This window comes from Danio rerio, chromosome 14 (genome assembly GCF_049306965.1).
Source record: "Danio rerio strain Tuebingen ecotype United States chromosome 14, GRCz12tu, whole genome shotgun sequence".
NCBI classification, from domain to species: domain Eukaryota; kingdom Metazoa; phylum Chordata; class Actinopteri; order Cypriniformes; family Danionidae; genus Danio; species Danio rerio.
This window is the reverse complement of record NC_133189.1, coordinates 37,382,806-37,405,981: the sequence shown is the minus strand read 5'-3', so window position 1 is coordinate 37,405,981 and position 23,176 is coordinate 37,382,806. Positions and strand designations below refer to the sequence as shown.

Genomic DNA, 23,176 nt, shown 5'->3' with positions numbered 1-23,176 from the left:
GAAACTAAACTATGCAGGACACTGGCCCTCCAGGACTGAGTTTGGACACCCCTGCCCTAGAACAAAAATAAGCATTTGCATTCCATTAAATAAACTTGAAAATGGACTATGACCAGATGATATTTAATGTGTCGAAACAAGTTGGTTAACAGTATTCACAAGAGCAAACAACCTCAGGGATTCCTGCTCTGGCATTTTCTAAACAGTAAAATTGAAAATTTAAGTTGGAGAAATATTAAACCTTACAACCAACAACGACAAAATATGTTTAGTAATTCAGTGTTGTTTTTATATTTCAAGTGTTGCTCTTACAGAAGATGAAAGAACTGTCCATTGTGAAAACAAGTGGAGAAAATGGAATGTCATTTCAGACAGGAGCACATGCTGCCGTAAAGCCCCTTTACTAATATCCAGGTCAATAAATATCATCCACAGGATATATATATGATTTGACAGGCTAGTTAGATTTGCGGTCTTCATATGGCCTTGAGCTAACCTACAGCAAATTTGGACAAAACATGAAAATACACAATGGTAACGGGAGAAAAGGGTACATGTTTGTAGACATTGACAGGCTTTTCAGGCTTCTGTCCACTTTACATCTTTTAAAAAATACTTTGAGCTCTTTGAAAACAAATAAAACTGTTTGCTTTTATGTGTGGGCTTATCAGAAGCCTGAGTTTATAAAGGCTGAGGTTTCACCAGTTCATATCGTCCAACCTGTCCTTCCTGCAAGAGCTGACCAATCAGCTGTTCCTTCTGAACTCTTCGGCTAACCACTAAAAAGCGTTGTCGACCCTGTCCGTACGATTTGCTGCGCAGCCCATACCTTTGGGACACCTGGTGAATCTGTCGGCGCTCTTCGTTGTTAAGCTCGGTGGAGAAGCGCAGATCGTCTTGGCGTTCCGAACTTGCGTAATTCCGAATGATGTCCTCAATGTCACGCTTTGTCAGCTGACTACCATGTCTGTCCATGTCCATTCCGAGTCCTTCTCGAGTGAACTGCTCTTTGACTTTGATAGGTTCAGCAATGCCGTCTCCTTCCCTACCCAAGCCTCCACCTGTCCAGCCCATCTTACGGAGTAGCTGGTTCCCAATGTTGTCCTCTTTAATCTCCTGCCGAACGGCTTCCTCACCAGAACGACACATGATTTGATCTCGGGAAATTGCATCGGCGTGGCCCTCCTTCCTAAGATTGGACTTCACCACAGCCTGTGTACGCCGAAGCGTGGCAAGCGCCTCCTCGGCCGCGATGTGCTTGACTGTTTTTTTGGGACCAAGCCCTGTTGCCACATACTGACCATCCAGGTAAACTTCACATCGCCAGCTGTGGTCTGCCAGAACTGTGAATTTGTATTCTGCCGACACCTTATTAAATTGAGCAGTGTCGTTTATTATGCATATAGCATTATCTGAATTTTCAAGGATTACCAATTCACCGAGCTGTGCCACACTGCTGCTTTGCTGAGAGTAGCAACCAGCGGATTCCTCTGAAAAATAGTTTCCTCCAGAAAATTGTTGTTGTTGTTGTTGTTGCTGCTGCTGCTGCTGCTGCTGCTCTTGTTGGCGAGCAGCTTGGTTCATTCGCAACTTCTTCACTGCCTCCTCTGCCGCTGAGTGTTTTGCACTTTTCTTGGTCCCTCTGGCTTGTGCCACCAGTTCGCCCTGCAAGTACACATTACAGAGCCATAAATTGCTGTTGGGAACCGGGTCAAAAGTGTAATCTACCTTCATGCGGTTGAAAGCTGCAGAGTTGTTTAAAATACAGATGGCATCATGTGCGTTCTCCATGATTACGAATTCTGTCCAGTGTTTGCTTCGGTCAGGCACATATTGGCCCTTAGTACTTGGGGGTGGACTGTCCTCAGGGTTGCGTAGAGGTGGTGGGAGGGATGGGTTTGGAGTGTTAACCTGGCACACCACCATGTCATTAACATATCTGCGCTTGTAGACTCGCCGCAAGATACGAATTTCCACCGGCCTCATGAACAGCTTGATTGCCTGTTCTGAAGCTCGGTCTCTAGCACCGTTTTTACTCCCAGAGTAACCTGTAGCAAGGTATACACTCTGACACCTCAGTTCACACGCATATCCATCACATGGTACCTTTCTGTTTTTAGGAAGGTCAGCAGGTGGGATATCTCTTAAATTGACATAGATGTACTCTGGGTTCGTCTTGCAGGCCTGAATGCTGCGGCTAAGTATGAAATTGTAGTTTGGACCTTCAGGTCCACCCACGAATGCCGGATCTCTGAGGGTGACGGCAACGGCTGATGCTACTCTGACTATCAGCCTCTGTTTTTCTTCAACTGCGGCTGTGGGGACAGAAGCTGGCAGTGAGGGTGTAGGGAGCAGGCCTGTACCTCCTCTGCTTGGACCATCGTATGCCCTGCTGAATGCCTTGCTGGAGGTTGGCCTTTCTTGATGTCCAAATCCCAATCCACGCCGTCCACTCTCGTAGGTTCCAGACCGTCCACTTCCATCAGATCTGCCTGCTTGTAAGACTGAATCAGACTGCCTGGAATTATGGGCCTCATATTTAGCGGTGTACTCCTGCTGCACTTTGCCCATGAAGTTTGAGGTGGACCCACTGCTGCTATAACCAAGCCCACTTGTGCCACCCGAGGGCACATCCTTGCTTCTGTGCTCAGGCCAAGAATCATACCCATACCTGCCCTTGTCAAGAGAGCTTGAGGGGGGCGTGCGGCCACGGTTGCCATTATATGCTTGATGATCTGGTTCCTTTTGTCTTGCATCAGTCACCTCATCCCTCCTTCTAGTCTTCTCATTTTCTTTTTCATCAGTTCTTCCATTTCCACTGCCGCTGCTCTCGCCACTCACAAAGTGTACAGGCTCAAATCTAGGTCTGCAAGTGAATTTTGACACAGGCATTTTGCTCATGGGTTCCTCACCTGAAATCATATGGATAATATGTTTATATACAGAGATGATAGAAATACAGAATGTTACAAACAACAAACGGATAAACCAAAATGGTCGTTTATATCGATACACAACTGTTACCAGCACTGGTAAATTAAGACTTCATGGTGCACCATAGGCAAAAAGCACATAAGTGAACCCAAGTCTTTTTCCCCTGATTTATTTGATCATGTTTTTTACCATTGCATCAATTAAATAGTCAAAATGTGTTTTCACTATTTTATCTTGCTTTTTAAAGAAAAAATTACATAACTACAATTTGAAACAATTAATTCACACAGATTATTTTTAAACATTCCAGCAAACAGTATGTCAACAAAACAGAATACAACTCTGTAAAATGTTATGTAATTTAATCAATAGGCTATTTGGAATAATACTTTAATAAAATAATACACAATAAAAGCAATAGAATACAATACAAACTTTAAAAATGCAATCGGGTCAAAGAGAATAGGCTGTTCTAAACAGATGGTGGATGCACGAGACCAAGCATCAAGAAGAGAGGCTTCGGTAAAGCTGTTTGTATGACTGTTAATTTATATCTAACCCACTGGGAAATATTTAAAATGGCATTTTCTGTGTTATATTTCATCTGCACCGACAATACCATATAACTTAAATCAATGTGTTTGGACTTTAACATCTGAATGCAGAATTGTCCAAAGACCTGAGGAAATTTCTCTGCATGAAAGACTTGCGAGTGGCCGATTATCCTGCTGCTGCTGCTTCTCCAATAAGGTAGGAAATTAAATATGACAGAAATGTGGATGATGTGTGGATTATTGAAAGTGGTTATAAATAAGCAACACAACGATCTGTTAATGAGGAAGTAGTTTGTCCCAAAGCTTGCATATGCATACTCTTCTGTTACACACTCAAAATTATATATTTTTCGTTCGCAAAGAAAAAAAAAAAAACTACATACTTTTAGAGCAAATTGGGATGCAGCAATAGTTTTTGCGGAATTGTTTTCAAGCAAGAGTCAAGTAAAAAAAAAAGTGATTACAAGAATTGTAATACATTTAACCTTTAATTGGCCCACATTTCCAATTTTTATATTCATGTTCTCTTTATCTCAGTGGCATGAATCTGTCTAACTTCTCCTAAAATTCCTTCGCTATCTTAAAACATACAAAAAACTAGACTTGACTGTTGTTTAAAGGCCTGAAAAAAGTAAAGTAAAAATCACTGTTTAGGTCTCTTAGGGTCAAACAGACCCCATGCTGAAAATGAATTTAAAAATATATATATTTTAGATTAATTTGTCCAAAAGAAAATGTAAACACATAATAAATATGGAATGTTTAACATTTCTGATGAACATTTCTGAATTTTAAGAAATTGGTAAAAAACTAAAAATACATAACTGGCATAAATCTGAAAAAATATGGACTAATACTAAAGCACAAAATCAACATGGACTGCGTGTCACTTGCACACATACTGTATGAACATGAAGTTGTTTCGGGCTTGAAACTGATACATTAAAATTGGCTGTTGTTTTGCAAAAGTAAACTATTATATAAATATCAGACAACAAAAAAAAATACAAAATGTTGGTCTATTTTAGAATGTTACTATATATCTAGTAGACATATAGTAGATATTTTATGATGAAACGTTTTCTAAAGCAAATAAATAAAATTATCATGTTACAATGAATCTTGTTTAATTTGAACCTTGTTTAACATAAGTGGGGCTGCACAATTACTCCAAAAAAATCACAATCTCGATTTTATCCAACACACAATCTTAATCCAGCATCTCTACAATTTAGCCAATTATATGTTCAAGTTCAGAGAGAAGAGTAAAGGCACAAGTCACACAAGTCTTGATATTGTTTTATAGATATTACTTAGTGACATTGACACCACCAAATGGTGTTAAAACTGTCACATAATGTATTTATAAAGTATAAAGCACAAAGGGTTGTGTATGAATATAAATGTTTACTGGGTCAGTAAACCTACTCTAGCCTATATAATGTTGAATATAATGCAGGAGGGAATCTGATAATGACAAATGTTTCCCTTTACCAGTGAAGAAAATGGTCTAATAATGTTGTGAATGACAAGCACATGTATCAATTATAATAATTCTACCTCAGAATACTGAATAGCTGCATTTTGATGTCATCACTTTACTGTGCATTAACAACCGGGACCTACATTAAAGTCTATTCAAGTTCACCATTCAAAGTCTATGCAAAGTATAGCATTTTAACCAACAGTAGACCTACACATAGGTCTAATATTATTATTGTACCATGTGTTTAGGTATGACAAGAATAATAGCCAACTCATATTAACCTTTATTTTACATCGACTGAATCATGAGAAAATTGTGAACTTAATTTCAAGAAGAAAAAATTTGTGATTCTCATTTTAACCGAAATCATGCAACCCTAATAATAAGTAGCATAAACATATCTGTCAACCCTCCCGTTTTTCCCGGGATTCTCCCGTATTTTACAGTTCTATCCCGTCATCATCCCGTAAAGGGATTTTTCCTTTTTCTCCCGTATTTTCAGTGTTTCTCTGAAGGGTGGCAAGAAACATTAAAGAGCCGAGCCTCCCTATACGCAACCCATACCGCCAAACCATCAGGGATCACCCCTTGCTCTTAAAAGTGAGCCTGTTCTGTGCTTTCGCCTTGTTTAGGCATGAAAATGCTTTGAAATAAATATAAAAATGAAAAAAAAAATGGAGCGAAAGTCTGGCTTTTGGGTGTGTGTTTTAACAGACATATACACGTAATTAATAATAACATCTAAAGATGTCGATCTTGGTGTTTTTTTTTTATTCAAACACAACTAATTTTGTCTTAAATGAGCATAAAAAGTTAGGAAAGCAGTCAAACACCTTCATTATTCATTAATATAATGAAGGCATTTGACTGCTTTCCTAACTTAGATGTGTGGATTTCTAAAGTGACACCTCTGTTATTTAATGTGATCAAACGAAAAAATCTAATTAAATCCCTTATTATGGTGGGCATATCTCTTATTTCCACATCCCAATGTTGACAGGTATGAGCATAAACTATGTGGTAACATTGTCTTCAAAGCCTTTGCTATGCATCGTTTCATCTGACATTAGGCAGAATGTAAATTAAACATGTTTTCTTGGTTTTTGTTTAGTTTTTGTTAAAATACTGACATATACACCGTATCTTACAATTCAGCCAAACACACTGAGCTGAGCTTTTGTTTAAATCACACAACACCTAGCCCAAGTTAGGTTCAGTGTTACATGTCGTTTGTAAATACTAGACTTGGTGAACTTACTTCCATCAGATGAACACGGTCTCTTTTTGGCTTCAGCGTTTGGGACTAGTTCATATGAGGGCATTTCGCCAAGATCAATCCCTTCTGCCATCTCAAGCACCTTGTCCATCAGTTGAGAGCCATACCTGCCCAAAGAAAGAAAGAAACGCCATAGCATTGACCAACGAGAACCATGAGCATAACATTGAATTCAAGGTGATCTGTATGGCGCCACATTATATAACCGAAAACACGACATAAAATTAACCTCTCCGCTACTTTTGTGACACGAGCATGCTCTCAAACTTTACATTCAATTTCAATTCCTACCTGCATCCCAGGAAAACATGGTTAACCCACACCATCGACAGGGCCAGCAGCTTATCAAGCCCATTTTCGTGCTCGTACTGCTCAATGTGTTTCAATATGAACTGACGTCTAGCAGACCAATGCTTGTCACTTTCGAACTGCTGACGGAAGTCATCGACATTACACGTCCAGCGGCGAAAACCAGCGGGTTTGCTAGAAACAAACTGGTCCGGTGAATGAGGTCTGAGCATCCCGGTGGTCGACAGTAGCGAGAAGCTAACCGGAAACAACGTAGCTACTAGCTAGCACAGTGCATGCTGGGAAAGCACCCAATGCGCTCAATGGAGAGCTGATTCTGAATATAAGACAGCTTGCTGATGCATATTAAATAATGTAATTAATATGTATTAATTATATAGATAATCATAGATTGATTTGCATGACGTAAATATGATCTAATAACTATCGTCCGGTCATCTGACATCATAGCAGATTTCGTAACTGTCCGTCTGCAAAACTTTCATGACATTTCTCACACAAAACCAAGTTGTTTTATATAATATATCTTTAAATTAACCCCTACACCGTTCTATAAGTGTAATTCCATAAATTCGCTAGCCAATAGTCTTTACGTGACGCAGTGTATTTGATTTCACTGCTATTCACTGGTTATTTATTTTCATTTACACGGATGCTATGGCGGTGTATAACGTTACGTATACATATCAAAACTGAAGTATAAGCTTACCTTTGTCGTACATAAGCTCGGTTTTGTTGTCCTTGAATGTGTAAAGTCGCTGCGGATTGAGGTCCAAATGATTCGGACGCACAAGCAATCTGACAGGGCTAAAGCTAATCCACTGCTAACACCAGGAAACGGCTCATTTATTTATCCGTTCAGCTTGAACGGCGACTCACCAGTGTCACACACTGTTGTCTTTTATCACATTATTATTATCCACAATACATATTTGATAACATTGTTATAACATTGTAACGTTAGTTCATCTTAAATTGGAGTTTTAGATCAATTTATTTCAAATTCTACAGTTTATGTAGGCTTTTCAATGGTACAAAATTATACTTTTGGTTTGCGTTTCTTGATTATGTTGTACATAGCAGACAGCTAACAGATGCACTAAAAAAATAATCAAAGATGATTCCTTGGATTTACTTTTTTTTAAGCTGAGTGGTTGTAAACTATTAATTTTGGTTGAATTTAAAAAATAAATTAAGTTGAACATTACTAAATTTAATTTGATTAAATTCAACTCAAACTGCAATTTTGTAGAATCAGTTTTTTTCAGTGTACATCTTTTGATTTTGAGTACATTGCTGATAATATCAGCTCTGGAGACAAGTCTTAGAGTTATATTCGGTGGATTTGTCAATGACATTATACAATGTTTTAAGTCAAATTAATTAGTAATGATAATTTCATTCATTCATTTTCTTGTCGGCTTAGTCCCTTTATTAATCCGGGGTCGCCACAGTGGAATGAACCGCCAACTTATCCAGCATGTTTTTAAGCAGCGGATGCCCTTCCAGCCACAACCCATCTCTGGGAAACATCCACACACACTCATTCACACACTCACACACACACACACACACACACACACTACGGACAATTTAGCCTACCCAATTCACCTGTACCACATATCTTTGGACTGTGGGGGAAACCAGAGCACCCGGAGGAAACCCACACAAATGGGGAGAACATGCAAACTCCACACAGAAACGCCAACTGAGCCAAGTTTCGACCCAGCGACCTTCTTGCTGTGAGGCGACAGCACTACCTACTGCGTCGCCTAATGATAATTCCTAACAAGAATACTAAAATGTAGAATATTTAAACATATTTGCAGAAAACGGCAGAAAAAGTAAAATTTTCAGAAAATGTTCAGTTTTCCAGGATATAAATATTTTGGGAAAACATGTATGTACACATTGTCCCCAATATATTATATATTGACCTATTGTTGTTTTCTTTAAAGGGCACCTATGATGAAAATCATCTTTTGAAAGCTGTTTGGACAGAACTGTGTGTTGGTAAAGTGTAAGTAAGTCTCTTTTTTAAACTTCATGACATAAAAATAGGATTCAAATCGCTCCCACAAAGCGCTGTTTCCCTGCCCACCAAATTGATTGACAGTCATCATGTATTAACCTGTCTCCCTAGTAATGTGTATAATCATATCAACAAAGACAAGGACATGTGCAAAGAAACTGGGATTAAAAGATCTGTTCAGCTCTCTGTGATCATCAATCATTATCCAATATGATCAAGAATGAGTTTTAAAAGTTTAAAATGTTTTTAAAACTGTGCAATTAACAGTGTTAACAGATATCCATACAACGATGGACATTAACGTGTATCCTGTCACATTTGCGGTGCTAAAATAGTGAAAAGTTAAACACACGTGCTGTGCGTGCGTGTCTGTGCGCAAACTTTGTAACGACATTGTGTATGACCCGTCGCAGAAAGGCTTGAATTAACTCCACAACATACATCTAATTATAATTGGGAAAGTTCTTACTGTAGTGTTTCTCACAAATGTTATGTGAGATCTGCTTCCTTCATGGGTGTCACTGTGCTGTTTATCTGACACAGCCGAGGCAGTGATTGAGGCACACACTGACTGGCACGTGGAAACGGTGGGCGTGGAGAACTGACATTAAAGGCACAGGCAACAAAAACAGCTACAAGATGCTCAGAGCAGAAAATATAAATATTCTGAAAGGTTTAATAAACAATCTGATGGGTGTTTTGAGCTGAAACTCTACGGACACATTCTGGAGACACAAAAGACTGATCTTAAATCTTGAAAAAAAAGGTGTAAAATAGGTGCCCTTTAAATAAATCATCTGATAATACTCTTATTTGAAAATTTGAGTTTATAAAATATAATGCAACTGAACGTTTTACCTAAAAGTAAAACTATTAAACTATTAATGGCAAATCCAGTGAACTGCTAACTTTTAAATGCTCTTATTTTATTGGGTAATCTTGAAATCAATAATAAAAGTATTTTTCACTTTTAGTTCTTTCCAAAAAATGTAAAAAATGGTTTATCATTGAATAATTTGGTATTGAAGAACAAATAAGAAGCACAATTTATACACACATGCAAAAAAAAACTGTGCATATTAATATAAATCACGATGAAAGATGAGTAAAGTCTTCATGAGTGGTCTAAATAACAGTCAAATGTTTATTCATGTCCACCATCAGCACATCCAGAAAAAAAGAACAAATAAAATAATTCAAGTAAATCATTCATTGCTCCCTCATATTTTACAACACTAATTTACATACAAAAAGAAACTAAAACACTGTTACACATGATAAAGGCAGAAGAGATAAACATGACATTGTAAAAGCATCAGAACAATGCTTAAGTTCAGTGTCATTGAGTTCATTTTAGTACACAACACTTAAAAAAACAGTTTGTTGCTGTTTGTTTAAACTACTTATTAAAAATGAGCTGAAACAACACAATTCTTGAGTGTTTTGGGATAACTCAATTGTTTCATGTTCAATCCAATTCAATTTGTAAGTTTTTTCATGTTGTCTCAACACAAATTAAAGACCTTGGGCCGATGTTTCATCTTATATAGCTAATACTTTTACACAGATTTTTGCAAGAAGGAAGTGTCTATCATATGTGAAATGAGGTTGTTTGGTATCTGAATCTGTTCCTGAGCATCTCGGTCTGACTTGCTCCTCACTGGCTGTAGAATCTATTCGAGGTTGATGTCAGATCTGGAAAAAAAGAGATATGAACATTAATTTAGCTTTATTTCCTGACATGAAAGATACTTTAAGATTATCAACAAAAAGAACAGATACTTACATCTCTGCTCATTTCAAGAATGCACAAGGATGCAGTTAAAAAACAAGAGAATGATGCTGTTTAGTGTGTTACTTACAGTAGGAGCTCCACAATATAAAGAGTATGTGTACGACATGCAGTTTTAATCACAAATACACCACTCTACTTGGAAAGCAGACACACTAAGGGTTAGAATTGCTAAATGTTAGTCTGAATAACTTCATAAACATATAATGATTTGAATTAGGAGCTTCATCATACTTTTACACAGTTTATTCAGAACTAATCAAAGGCATTATATCAAAAATAAAGGCACAGAAATCTCACCTGCTGGTTTGGGTGACATCAGAACAAGGGGGAGTTCAGCTGTAACATCACTGTTTACAGAAAATGAACAAGACACAAGCACTTTAGGATAACTTTAGCTGGCTACTCTTGATTCAGAAGGATGACATTGATCAAATGTTAATGATAAAATTAGTAAGATAGAAAATATGTTGATCCAAACCTTGATGTGAGGCTTCCCAAGAGTCCACCTCCCATCATGAGAATGACCTTAATTTTGTAGGAAACAACAACGCCTTGCATTTGCTTATCCATGTCGGGAATCAGACTGCAGAAAGAGATGTACTTGAGTAGGTGTTGTTTTTATATATAAAAAGCCATGAAATTCTGCCTAATGCAGTCATCTTATTTCCATTTTCAAGAGCATATTTAAAGATAATGAAGCTTAACTCACAGTGTTGAAGAAGCCAAGTTGGTGTCTTCATCTTTAAGTCTGCCATCCAATGCAAGACCACGTTTCTCTTTGTTATTGACCAGTAATGGAGTGACTGAATATTCCTTCTCAAAGGTGGAGTTTGCATTAATTTGGTCCCTATTAAAAAAAAAAAGATATGCTATGAGGATCAGAAAAACAATCATAAACATATTGAACAGTGGCCTAAAATGAACATTAATGTGGCCCAAAATCTTTTCATTATTTAATTCTGAAACATATCCTGAAAAGTGAAGCCATAACATTTATGTCGCCCCCTAGTGGCTGGCTGCTGTAAATAAATAAAAAAAACACTTCATAAACTATATGGAGTATTGATTAATTTGATTATCAAATGACAGAGACAAGAGATAAAAAAGTAGTCTGACACAAAGTAAATTAAAAATATGTAAAATTCTAATCATTATGCATAAACTATTAAAGGGACAGCTCAGACAAAAAAACAAAAACAAAAAAAACTCATCATTTACCCACACTCAAGTGGTTCTAAACTTTTATGAATTTCTTTCTTTTGTTGAACAGAAAACAATATATTTTAGAATATTTAATAAATATATTATTATTTTTAAAATACATATATTATGAATGATTGAATAAAGAAGCCATTGACATCTGTAGTAAGAACAAAACATCCTACAGAAGTACATGGCTGTTTTTTCCACCCAACATTTTCAGAGAAGCTTCTTTTGTCTTCAAACTCAGACAGATTTGGAACAAGTGGAGGATGAGTGAACTATCCCATTTGTTTAAGAAAAAGATGACACAACTACAATTTGAAATAATTATTTCACACATAGTATTTTAATCATTCCAGCAGACAGTATATAACTTAATATAACTTAATAAAAAAACATATCTGTAAAAAGATGGAGATGTTAGCACTCACCCAAATTCTTCATTCAGTACACATTTGTGGTATTTGTCCGCTGCATAAATCACTACATCTGTAATTTGGAAAACTGAAATACACAATGATATAAAGTTTATTAAGCATTATTTTGGGGGAAAACACTTCTCTCTCAAAACAATAATGAATATTAATTTTGGGCAGTGATTTTCAATTCCGGTTCGAAGACTTGAATTGAGAACCACTGCTTTAAGCTCTAAATAATTCAAGCAAAACTGAATAATGAACTTTTGAACTGCTGTGATGTCTTTTAGAAAACAAAAAAACTATTTCCTTGGTTTGGACATTTTTTTCCCCAATTCTTTTATGTAAACGCATGAACACACTACAGCTGCTTTATGGTTTAAGTTGATGTGTTGACAATGATTGTTGTATGTTGGCAATAACATGGATAATAAAAAATACTTACTATTGATCTTGATTTTCTTCACTACTTTACTTGTCTCATTGTTCACTTTCACTTTGATTGGAATGGGATCTCCGTGATAGTAGAGCTGAAAGGTAGTAGATAAATAGACAAAGATCTGAATATGATGACAACATGACACTTTTGTAAAAGATCTGCAACAGACATTTAAAACTCCATACCTCTTTCTCCATGGAGACTTCCATGTGAATTGGTTTGTCTGCAGTGATAAACTGTTTGTTGATATCGGCTTTGGGTCCGGCAGCCAGTTCAGCTGGTGCATACTGGATTTTACGGATTATTAGTCGGCAAGTGTCCCTGTAATTAGGAAAGATATTGATACCTTAATGAGAAGTTTTCCTTTTTTCTAATATTATCTTGATTAAAAAAGTTCAGTTAAAGGAGTCATGAACTTTAACTGCCATTTTCTACATAAAAAGCATCATAATTTGGAAGTAATAAACTGTTTTCTGTTCTGGTTTGGCCTCCTCACCAGAACCCACTGTTTGAATAGGCATGGTGGATAGTAGACCTGGAAGCAAACTACTGTGATTGGATGACAGTTTGCATGTTTAAAACTTCTTAAAAACTTGCTTCTATGATTAAGTCTCAAAATTGGACAAGAAAGCTGATGACCACTGATGTAGACATTTGTATAAATCTTTGACAGCCTTCGAACACATCAATTCTCAAAATACATAACAGACAAAGCAACAGTAAAAAGTAAATTGGTGGGTGGAGCTTAATAAACAGCAATCTTCTGTAGAGGGGGAGTTTAGACACACTATTACATAACAAAGTGACACTTTCCTCATCCTTCCAGCAGGAGCAGGACGTCAATGTAACATCTGATTGACGTTGTACCCCAATGTTGTGGGAGGTTGGATTTTGTTTGAAAATTAAAATCGGTTGACGTCAGAAACCAACATTAGGCTGACATTAATGTCAAACGTCGGACAGACATTGCATTTTAGTTACTTTCCAACGCAACCTAATAACAACAAGATATCAATGTCCAATGTTGTTACAGCTTGACATTGTGTGGACATTACCAATATGATGTATATCAGATCAGATTTTGGTTGCAACACCTGATGATTAAATGTCAGTATTTGACGTCAATATGACGTTGGTTTAAGATGTCGGTCACTTTCCAAAATCTAAAACCTAAAATCAACAACAGTTATTTCACGTCGTTATTGGATGTCTGAAAAACATTGTCCTTAGATGCTGACAACCTAAACCTAACCTAATAATAACATCTTATGACTTTGTGTGTCTGTTGTTTTTTTTGTTTTTTTTTAGCAGTTTGGTTTTATAAGCTGTTTTAGACTAACAAGTAAGTTTTGAGGTCTTGATGTATTTTATAGACCTTATTCTTGACGTATAAGCGGACACAACCATTGAAATCTTTTTGATTTTAGACCGGTCTCCTTTACTTTCATTGATTTTTAGACAAAAAAAAAAAAACTCATAATGCTGCTTGATGTTGCAAACTGACATTTTCTTAATTTATTATTCTACTTTATATATAAAGTAATGAACACACTTGTTTGTAGAGTAGTTTTAGATTTCTAGTTTTCTGCTATTTATTAGTGCTAGTCATTTCTCCCATAGGCAACTGAATCAACGCCAACAAAAGTTCAAAAACAATCGAAAAAAAAAAATACAAGCGCACTTCAGCATTGTAGAAAAAGGTCAATAGTACAATCCCTCTTTCATGTTTTGATTTTTCAGTTCATGACCCCTTTCAATGGAGCAGTACATACTTTTTCTCGACTTTCTCATCTATGTTGTCTTCTTCATTGGCAATATAGGCTTTGACTTCATAGTCAACCCCGCAAGGCTGTAAAAGTATATGGATATTAATATTAAAGAGAGTTTGTGAGTTTTTTTTTTTTGTATGTTTGTGTACGTCTGCTAACGTACCTTTCCGGCATCCTCTGGTGCTGGCTGAAGGGACACTGAGCATGGAAGATGTACAGGAATCTGAGATAGAATGGGAAAAACACAAATGAAGGACGTCCTTGAGTGTTTTCTTAATACTTACAGGAATCGTTCACCCAAAAATTGACATTTACTCATCATTTACACTCATTCAAGTGGTTTTAAAGTTATGACTGCCTTCTGTTAAACAAAAATGATATTCTGATGAATGTTGAGTTAAAAACAGCCATTGATGTCCATAACAGATAAAAACAATACTATGGAAGTCTATGGCTGTTTTTTTTTCTAAAACATTTTTCAGTATATCATAATTTCTGTTCAACAGAAGAGAAAAACTCAAACAGGTGGACCAAGAATAAATAAACGATGGCAGAGTTTTCATTTTTGTGTGAACAGCTCCTTTAAGTCAATACGTAAGTGTGGATTTACATCAAAAGTGAATGGATGTCCTTGGTCTCCAGCTTTCTTCAATAGCGCCTCCTGCATTGGTGTGTTTGGGGGCTTGGTTCCCTCAAACGGGTACATCTGAATGCGCTTTATCCAGATATCTTTCCTGAATGAAACTCCAATCACATCCAGATCCTCTCGTCCATAGCGAAAGGCACATGCCAGCTGTACCCACACTGAAAAATACAATTCAATAATCTAGATGAAGTTTCTTAAAATGACCAAACAAAGATTCATAATGCCAGTGTAGTATGTTAAAGTATACCTTTCCTTCCATTAAGACCTGAAGGATCAATCTTAAGTACACCATCTGAGAAGGAAATTACAAGACTTTTGAACTGAAGTGCAATTTACATACACTGGTTAAAGACCAGACTCTCCTAAAGTATAAATTAAGTAAAAGACAATTAATTTTGGGGTACTCAGGGCTGCATTGTGATCTCGTAAACATGTCATCAAATGATTTAAGTTAAAAATGTGCCTTCTATAAACTATAAACCTTTAAAAATGTATTTACTGAGCAACATATTAATATTTTATGCAGTAAATCATTAAAAAAAAGTGCAATAGTATTTTTTTTCTGTTTAAAAGAAAATATAAAAACAGGACATTTTAATGTACGATGAAAAAGAAACTGAATTAGTTTTTAAATTTAGTATTTATCTATAAACATAAACATTCGCAGACCCACAGTCTTGAGGAATCATTAGTTTCTGAATATAAATGACAACATACCAACTGAATCAACGCTTTCCACGTGGTCCACAAAGTCTCTCCTCCCCAAATAAAGGCAAAGCTGTAACAAACAATCACTGTGATGATGATCATTGGTGCTTGTGTCTTAATAAGTTTAATAAAATAGGTTGCATTGGAAGAGCAGATGAAAACTGATGCAAAGCATTAGCAATATAAAGAGAGCCTTACCGATCCATTGCCACTAGTCTTCTTGTAAACCCTGCAACACAACATACATTCTTTAAATTATGTGCCCAAAATCACCCTTTAAATAGTTTTTTATATACATAAAAATATATTGTTTATCTTAAAAGCAACATCTTAAAGTGATAGTTCACCTAAATCAGAATATGCTCCCTATACTGACACTGAGAAGAAGAAACTTGTATAAAGTCATTGTTTTTGTTTTATGCGCACACAAAAAGTATTTGATAATATATAATAATAATTCCAATTATTTAATAATGTTCCAATTGACATGGTGGCTCAGTGGTTAGCACTGTAGCCTCACAGCAAGAAGGTCGCTGGTTTGAGTCCTGACTGGGTCAGATGGCATTTCTGTGTGGAGTTTACATGTTCTCCCTCGGGTGCTTCTATTTTCCCCACAGCCTAAAGACATGCAGTATAGGTGAATTGAATAAACTGAATTGGCTGTAGTGTATGAGTGTGAATACAATGTGTATGGATGTTTCCTTTACAGAACTAGGTTGCAACTAGGCATGGTGATGATTACCGTTTACAATGTATTCCGCTGTTTGGAAAAGTCAAGGTTTTAAAGCCGCCAACATTTTCTGTAATACCGTTCCTAAGGTATGTGTAAGATTTTTTATTGACATTTTCTTTGTTGTTTTTTTGGACAACAGTGTCTGCAGCAGAAAAAAATATCCATAGATGCCATTTTAAATAGTAAATAAATCTGTGTTTGGAAGCTACCGAAGACAGCAGAAGTCTACGATTCATTTGAATTATTCAGCCTGACATGTTAACTGCTCCAAAATATTTTAAATGTTTTTCAAAATAAAATATATTGATTTCAAAAGGAAATTATTTGTTTCTTACCAAGACATTTAAAAAAACCTTATTTTAGAACAGTAATCACAATACTGTGAAACCGTGATATTTATATCCAAGGTTATCATACTGTCAGAATCTTATACCAGCCCATGCCTAGTTGCAACTGGAAGGGCATCCTTTGTGTAAAACATGTGCTGGATAAATTGGCGGTTCATTCCACTGTGGTGACCCCTGATGAATAAAGGGACTAAGGCAAAGGAAAATGAATGAATGAATGTTCCAATTGAACCACTGAAGGCATGTCTATTTTGAGAACAGTTTAAAGTCCCTTTCTGCACTTTGAATGAGTTGGGAACCTTGTGGTTTATGGAGAATCAGGGAGCTCTCGGATTTCATTTAAAATATCTTTGCATTACGAAGATGAATCAAAGGTCTCAGGTTTGAAACAAAATGAGTAAGAGTTATTAACAATTTTATTTTATGGATGAACTAACTTTTAAATAATTTACTTATCGCTTTAATGAGTGAAACAGCTATGTCCCAAACAGTCCAATGAAGTTGGAAAATTGAATAATGAAGTAATTATGGAGAAATACATACTGAGCTGAGTGATAAAGAGCTAAAATCTCTTTTGGCCTGATTTTCTCAATCAACAAGCTGATTTCAGCGTAATTTCAGTGTAATCATTAATTCAGTGGGTGACTGTGCTGCTGTCATGCCCTGTACTGAAGGCTACAGTTTTTTCACCTTTGCTACTTGGAGTTGGGATTAGAAGCAGTTTAGTCTTGCTCAAAAACCTTACTTGATAGAAGTTCCAGTCAAAAAATAGCATGTTATGTAATCATCAGCAAATGTAATCACTGGCCACAGGAAATGCCAAGGAAACTATTTCTATCTCATACAGTTCAATTTTGGTACAGAACTGCTGCTCTCTGGATATATTTTTGAACCATTCTCTGTAAAACCTTGTGTGTGAAAATCCCAGGATATATTAAGTTTCTAAAATAATCAGAGCAGTCTGGCACAAACCATATCCCATTCACTTAAAGGAATAATTCACTGAAAAATGAAAATTCCGTTATCATTCCCTCATCCTCCGCTTGTTCCAAACCTGATGCATTTTCTTTCTTCTGTTGAACACGAAGGAATACTAAAGCATTGGAAAAAAACAGCCATTGACTTCCATGTTTTTTTTTTTTAGTTCTAATGGAAGAAAATTTAGCTTGTTTACACAATTTTTTCACAATATCTATTAATATTATTATATTATTATTATGCTAATATTATTTTGTTCAACTGAAGAATAAAAGTCATGTTGAAACTTTGAAATTCATCTTTGAGTGTGAGTAATTTTTTTGGGGTTGACTTTGCCCATTGGTTTGTACTTCTGCAAATTTTTATTTTTACATGCCGAAATTCATTGTTGCGAGTGGCTGCCATGTGATTGGCGATTAGATATTTGCATAAAAACTTTGCTAAACAGTATATAATAAATTGGCCAGTAAGTGCATTAACTGTTTATCAACTACAATTTCTTTAAATTCCCATCAAGGTTTAAGAACATTATTACTAGATAATTCTATGAATGTGTCAAATGAATTAGTAAAATGGAATGTGTAAAATGGAATAGATTCTAGTTTATGAATGTTTAAATGTTCAGCATAATACATGTTTTTTGACTGTTTGATTTCTTATGCCGTTGTTAACAATCCCTGTGTCTTAATTTGCAAACATTATAGAAAAAACTTATGAATGTTCTTTGAAGGTTCTAAAACAAGAAAAAAAAACTTTGGACAAATACTAACTAAAATACTTTAAAAAACAATCCATAAAGTTTTTGTGTTAAGACGAGAACAAAATTACTTTGTACAAATATTTTATTAATATTACTGGAAAAACAGTTGTTCATAACTTACAATATCAGAATATTAGTGAAAGTTCTGAGAAGTTGTATAGTTATAAAGTGGTGCAGTATTGACGTATGATCCAGAAAGAATGCGTTACCTTATTTTTTTCTTCAGCGTAAAGTAGACACACACCAAAAATATTTTCTGTGTATTTTCTAAAATGTATGCTTCACAAAATAGCTAAGAATATTTGATGTTCAAGTCTATGTAATGTATGCTGAACAACAGAATTTGCACAACATACATTATTTACTAATACTAATAGAAACATCTGAAGGAACCCACAATATATTATTATTCTGGGTTCTTACGTATAATTCCTACACCACCCCATAGATAGAAGTCTTTACAGCATAATGTTTTAACACTGTTGCATTCTAGGAACAGGATGCTGTGAGTTTTAACAGTCAAATAGTAAAAAAAAAAAAAAAACAGTAATTTTGTTCTTTTAGATTGAAAGTTCACACAACAATTTTGTCATTATTTACCCACTCTTCACTAGTTCAAACCCTATTTGAGTTTCTTCCTTTTTTTTGAACACAAAAGAAGTTATTTTGAGCATTCTTCAAAAAAAATCTTCTTTTGTGTCCAACAGAAGATTAAAAACCACATGAGGGAGAATAAACGATGAGGTCATTTCAAATTTGGGGGAACTTCCCCTTTAAAATAGTATTTTTAACAAATTTCTTGTTACTGAGAGTTCAATATTTGCTGCTTTTGCCTGATATGACTTAATCATGTGCATGAGCTGATTAGTCATCTGCATATGCTAAGCTTTGCACTGTTACTTTTAAACTCTTGTGGTAATCCTCTCAATCCACTCTAAAGGGGATTTCTTATAATCTGGTAATCCATCGGGATTGAAGACCAAAAAGACTTCTACAGATTTAATATTACCAGCAAACAAGGTGTGAGAGTATTACACAAAGTCTGCTTGCTTTATCTATTGAGGAGTCATGAATATGAATAACATTAAGTGTGTAAGTTATGGAGTAATGATTATCTAACAAGACATCTGAATGTATTTAGGACGTTTTTTAAAAAACTAAATTAAGTATGAAGAATGAGTTAATATGCACACTTACTTTGTCATGGTGTTGAAAAGTTAGCTGCTAACGTTTCTGAAATGAGAAAGGAAATGGTTAAAAATTTTGCCAACAGAGGGCAGTAGCAACATTTGAGGTAGCAATTATGCTCTTAATTATGTACAGTGTTTAGAAAACCCATTCATGTTTATATGTTGTCCTGCTGAGATTTCAATCCACTAGGGCTAATCAGGGAAGAGGAGATTAGCATAACGATAGACTGCTTCATAATCCTCCAAAGAAGCAGCATTTGGGATTAGCTCTTATCTGTTTCTAATGTGTTTCTGTGAATGAAGCCAAGAATTTCAAACCCTGGAAAAGCCAGCAAAGCATCTGTGATATTTTTAAGGAACTGAAATGTATGCCATTAATAGTAAATTATGCTTTACTCTCAGAAATAAAGGTTCAAAATCTGTCCTGGGGTGGCAAGCTTTTCAATAGGTACATTTTTGTTTCTAACAGGTCCTTAAAGGTACATATTGATAACTAATTTATTTATTTTATTTTCGGCCTAGTCCCCTTATTAATCTGGAGGTCGCCACAGCGGAATGAACTCCCAACTAATCCAGCATATGTTTTACGCAGCGGATGCCCTTCTAGCCGCAACCCATCACCGGGAAACATATGGATAACTAAAATGTACAAATGTGTACCTCATAGTACCTTAAAAGTACAAAAGTGTACCCTAAAGGTAATATTGCTCAACTGTACAGTACAAAAGGGTAAGAATTTTAAAAGGTTATCTCTAATTAAAAATGTCCACTACACTATAAAAAATGCTAGGTTCCACACAACTGATTTGTGTTAGGGCAACATGATGAAATTAAGTTAACTTAGTTATTACTAATTTAAGTAGATAGAATATAAAACAATTAAGTTGCCCCCCCCCCCCCCCCCCAAAAAAAAAAAATCAAGAATTGTGTATATGAAGATATAATCATTGTTTATAAAATACAAGTAGATTAATGTGGTCAAGGTATGACTGGAGATTGTAAGTTTTTTGAACAATTTCAATATAAAAGAGCAGGACAACAAACACTTTCATATAAAAAGGTGTTCAAATAAATAGCCTTAAATATAATACAATCCCACATTAGGCCAGCAAATTTCAACTGACAAGTTTAAAAGTCACACTATACTTATAGTATTGTACAAAACAATCTGTTCTCATGCTAAACAAACAATCAAACTACAAATGATGTGCCTCATATGTCTCATTTATCATTATCAACTATGGATCCTCTTGAGATGACCTTACATCGCCTGGCTAGGGTTCCCCCACTCATTGCCTGAATTACATTCAGGAATAACAAAGAACCGATGATGGTTTCTAGTCAACATTACCATCTGTTATCTTCTCTTTTATAGATTTTAGTCCTCCCGTAGCATTCCAGCATTCACATCTAAATCAGCAGATAATTCAAGCACCTCATCAAAAACGATAACAGTCCAGATCTTCTTACCTGTGTCAGAGTTTTAGGAGTTCAAGTTCTGAGCTTTTCAAGTTCTGCTGCTTTAGTCTGTTTCCCAGATTGCCTTGTCCGCCTTTATAGAGCAAACTCTCCTCCCTCTCTTTGGCTTACGCAGACCCGTTACCAAATGTTGCTTTTGGTCCCAATCCTATTAGCTCATTAGTCCCTTTCTTTTTCTGGCAACAATGTGTATAAAAATAAACACAGAATTGGCATTAGGGATTAGCTTTTGTGGAGTATGAATGAGAGTGTCAGCCTCAGGGTCATCTGGTGGGTCAACAGAAATGTTTTAATACGGTTTCATCTCTCATGAGTCGTATTGAGCTCCACCTCTAACATAGCATGTCTCCATTTAGGGCACGTAGCTACTCAGCTTGGCCTCAAGTCATGAGGGCAGGATAACAATAACAACAGCTCATCAAAGTGTCATAACATACAGCACGGACATGCATACAAAGTGCACTCAGTGTTAAAATGAATGCTGCTTGTACTGCTCTTGTTAAATGTTTCTATTGGCATTGGTCTAGCGTTGGTGGGAGACTATTTTAGAGTACCGGCTTCTTCAAAAGCAGTTAGAGGGACATTGTCATTGTACCCTCAGGAGGATTTATAACAGCTGGTTGGCTGTTACTACAGAATTTACACCAATACACAGGATGATTCTAAGGTGACAACATTTTTGATAATAATAACACCAATAATATAAAATTTCTATGTGGGGTTTGCATGTTCTCTCCATCTACGCTTGGATTTCCTCTTGGAGCTCCGGTTTCCCCTATACAGTCCAAAGACATGCGCTATAGGTTGATTGAATAAACTAAATTGGCCATAGTGTATGATTGTGTTTGTGTGTGTTTGTGAGAGAGTGTGTATGGGACCCCTGATGATTAAGGGACTAAGCCGAAGGAAATAAAATATTATTGCTAAAATATTTTTATATGTATTTAGGGACATTGTAAATAACTTGAAGACTCCCTCTATATCTAGTTTTTGTTTCTGCCTCCTGATACTTACATTCAGCTTCAGTTGTCGTAAAATAATTCAGTCTACATTTATCATTTGTATTACATTTAATCTATTTTTCATAAATTTTCTCTCAGTAATTTGCTCATTTTTTAGGATAAACCAATCGTAGATTAATTACCGTATTCATCAACTCTGTTATCGTAATAAAAATACAATATAAAGAAAATACATACATTTCTGTTTTAGCCATGACATGGGGTATCTTGTTTAAGAGATAGCATTGTGAGCTAAAATGGTGGAAAATGACAAGTCTGTTATGAATTTGCAAAATGAGATATGGTTGTGGCTGGAAATTAATGAAAAAGATTTATATTATTTATTAAATTTCCTATTAATTATATTTTAGTAACGTCTATTCCAACCCTAACCCCAACCGTCACAGTGATGTAAAAACAGTAGTTGTACAGAGAATTATTTATGTTATTTATTCAATTACTGAATAAATTACTAAAAAATTATTTAAAAAAAATGAATAAATTACTGAATAAATTTTTTTTAACATTTACCCCTACCCCAACTTTAAACCCAACCGTCACAGTACTGTAAAATGTTAATTAGTGTTATACAGTGTCATAAAAAATTATACTATATTGATGTGCATATCTAGAGTTTTCCAATGGGTGAATTGCCAACTGACCCAGCTGGGGCTCGAACCAGCGACCTTCTCGCCGTGAAGCAACAGTGCTAACTACTGAGCCATAGTGCCGCCTGGATTAAAAGGTTTAAGAATAATTTAAACAACAATTAGTGACAAAATCAATGTATTCCCTATAAAGTATTCTCTATTAATAATGGATTCAGTCAACTATAAATTACAGATATGTTGTTGTATGTTTTTCCATATTTAGTAAGACGAATGGAAAATTCCTGAAATGCATGTACAATTCTGGAGTGAGTCCACTGCACTCAACACTGAGGAAAACACTTAATTATGAGAAAACCTATTTGCTATCTGACTATGTGAAAATCTAAAATGTCAAAATGCTGAATAACTCCAGAACCAAAAATCTAAAAACTCACCGGCCACTTTATTTGGTCCACCTTTTGTGCTCAATAACACAAATATCTAATCAGCCAATCATATGGCAGAATCACA

General features: G+C 35.6%; 3 protein-coding genes across 13 annotated transcripts in view; 1 reads left to right on the top strand and 2 right to left on the bottom strand.

Moving 5' to 3' along the window:
• Positions 1–107: 107 nt before the first annotated feature.
• Positions 108–7,379, bottom strand: nkrf (NFKB repressing factor). Of its 2 annotated transcripts, none has more exons than XM_005173259.6 (3): positions 7,269–7,379; positions 6,233–6,357; positions 108–2,912 (listed from the first exon to the last, which is right to left on the bottom strand). In XM_005173259.6, the coding sequence occupies exons 2-3, from the start codon at positions 6,339–6,341 to the stop codon at positions 682–684; spliced, it is 2,340 nt and encodes a 779-aa protein (XP_005173316.2). In that variant the 5' UTR covers positions 6,342–6,357; positions 7,269–7,379; the 3' UTR covers positions 108–681. The 2 variants fall into 2 exon arrangements, with proteins under 2 accessions (XP_005173316.2, NP_001004499.3); NM_001004499.3 differs by lacking the exon at positions 7,269–7,379 and adding an exon at positions 6,542–6,854.
• inppl1b (inositol polyphosphate phosphatase-like 1b) overlaps positions 3,600–23,176 on the top strand; it is a 62,370-nt gene continuing 42,793 nt past the window's right edge. For 2 of the 4 annotated variants that reach the window (XM_073921253.1, XM_073921249.1), the window contains exons 1-2: positions 6,830–6,913; positions 8,518–8,579. The gene's annotated coding sequence lies outside the window, so the exon portion shown is untranslated. Of the gene's footprint in view, positions 3,685–6,829; positions 6,914–8,517; positions 8,584–23,176 lie in introns of those variants that run through there. The other 2 variants (XM_073921250.1, XM_073921254.1) reach the window with 2 other exon arrangements.
• Positions 9,711–21,104, bottom strand: arr3b (arrestin 3b, retinal (X-arrestin)). 7 transcript variants are annotated; one of them, XR_012389622.1, is made up of 16 exons: positions 21,046–21,104; positions 19,583–19,618; positions 15,766–15,796; positions 15,577–15,637; positions 15,107–15,151; positions 14,824–15,017; positions 14,377–14,436; positions 14,217–14,293; positions 12,630–12,765; positions 12,451–12,535; positions 12,021–12,093; positions 11,096–11,233; positions 10,865–10,969; positions 10,684–10,733; positions 10,378–10,518; positions 9,711–10,286 (listed from the first exon to the last, which is right to left on the bottom strand). XR_012389622.1 is itself a non-coding variant. In XM_073921689.1 (16 exons), exons 2-16 carry the CDS (start codon positions 19,588–19,590, stop codon positions 10,281–10,283), a joined length of 1,125 nt encoding a protein of 374 aa, XP_073777790.1. In that variant the 5' UTR covers positions 19,591–19,618; positions 21,046–21,104; the 3' UTR covers positions 9,711–10,280.

Coding starts and splice junctions, on each gene's coding strand:
- nkrf (NM_001004499.3), bottom strand. CDS start 6,771: ATGCTCAGACCTCATTCACCGGACCAGTTTGTTTCTAGCAAACCCGCT. Junction 6,358..6,541: donor CATGTTTTCCTGGGATGCAG/GTAGGAATTGAA, acceptor TTCTTTGGGCAG/GTATGGCTCTCAACTGATGG. Junction 2,913..6,232: donor ACCGTGTTCATCTGATGGAA/GTAAGTTCACCA, acceptor ATATGATTTCAG/GTGAGGAACCCATGAGCAAA.
- arr3b (XM_073921689.1), bottom strand. Junction 15,638..15,765: donor AGACTAGTGGCAATGGATCG/GTAAGGCTCTCT, acceptor TGTTTGTTACAG/CTTTGCCTTTATTTGGGGAG. Junction 15,018..15,106: donor AGGTCTTAATGGAAGGAAAG/GTATACTTTAAC, acceptor TGTATTTTTCAG/TGTGGGTACAGCTGGCATGT.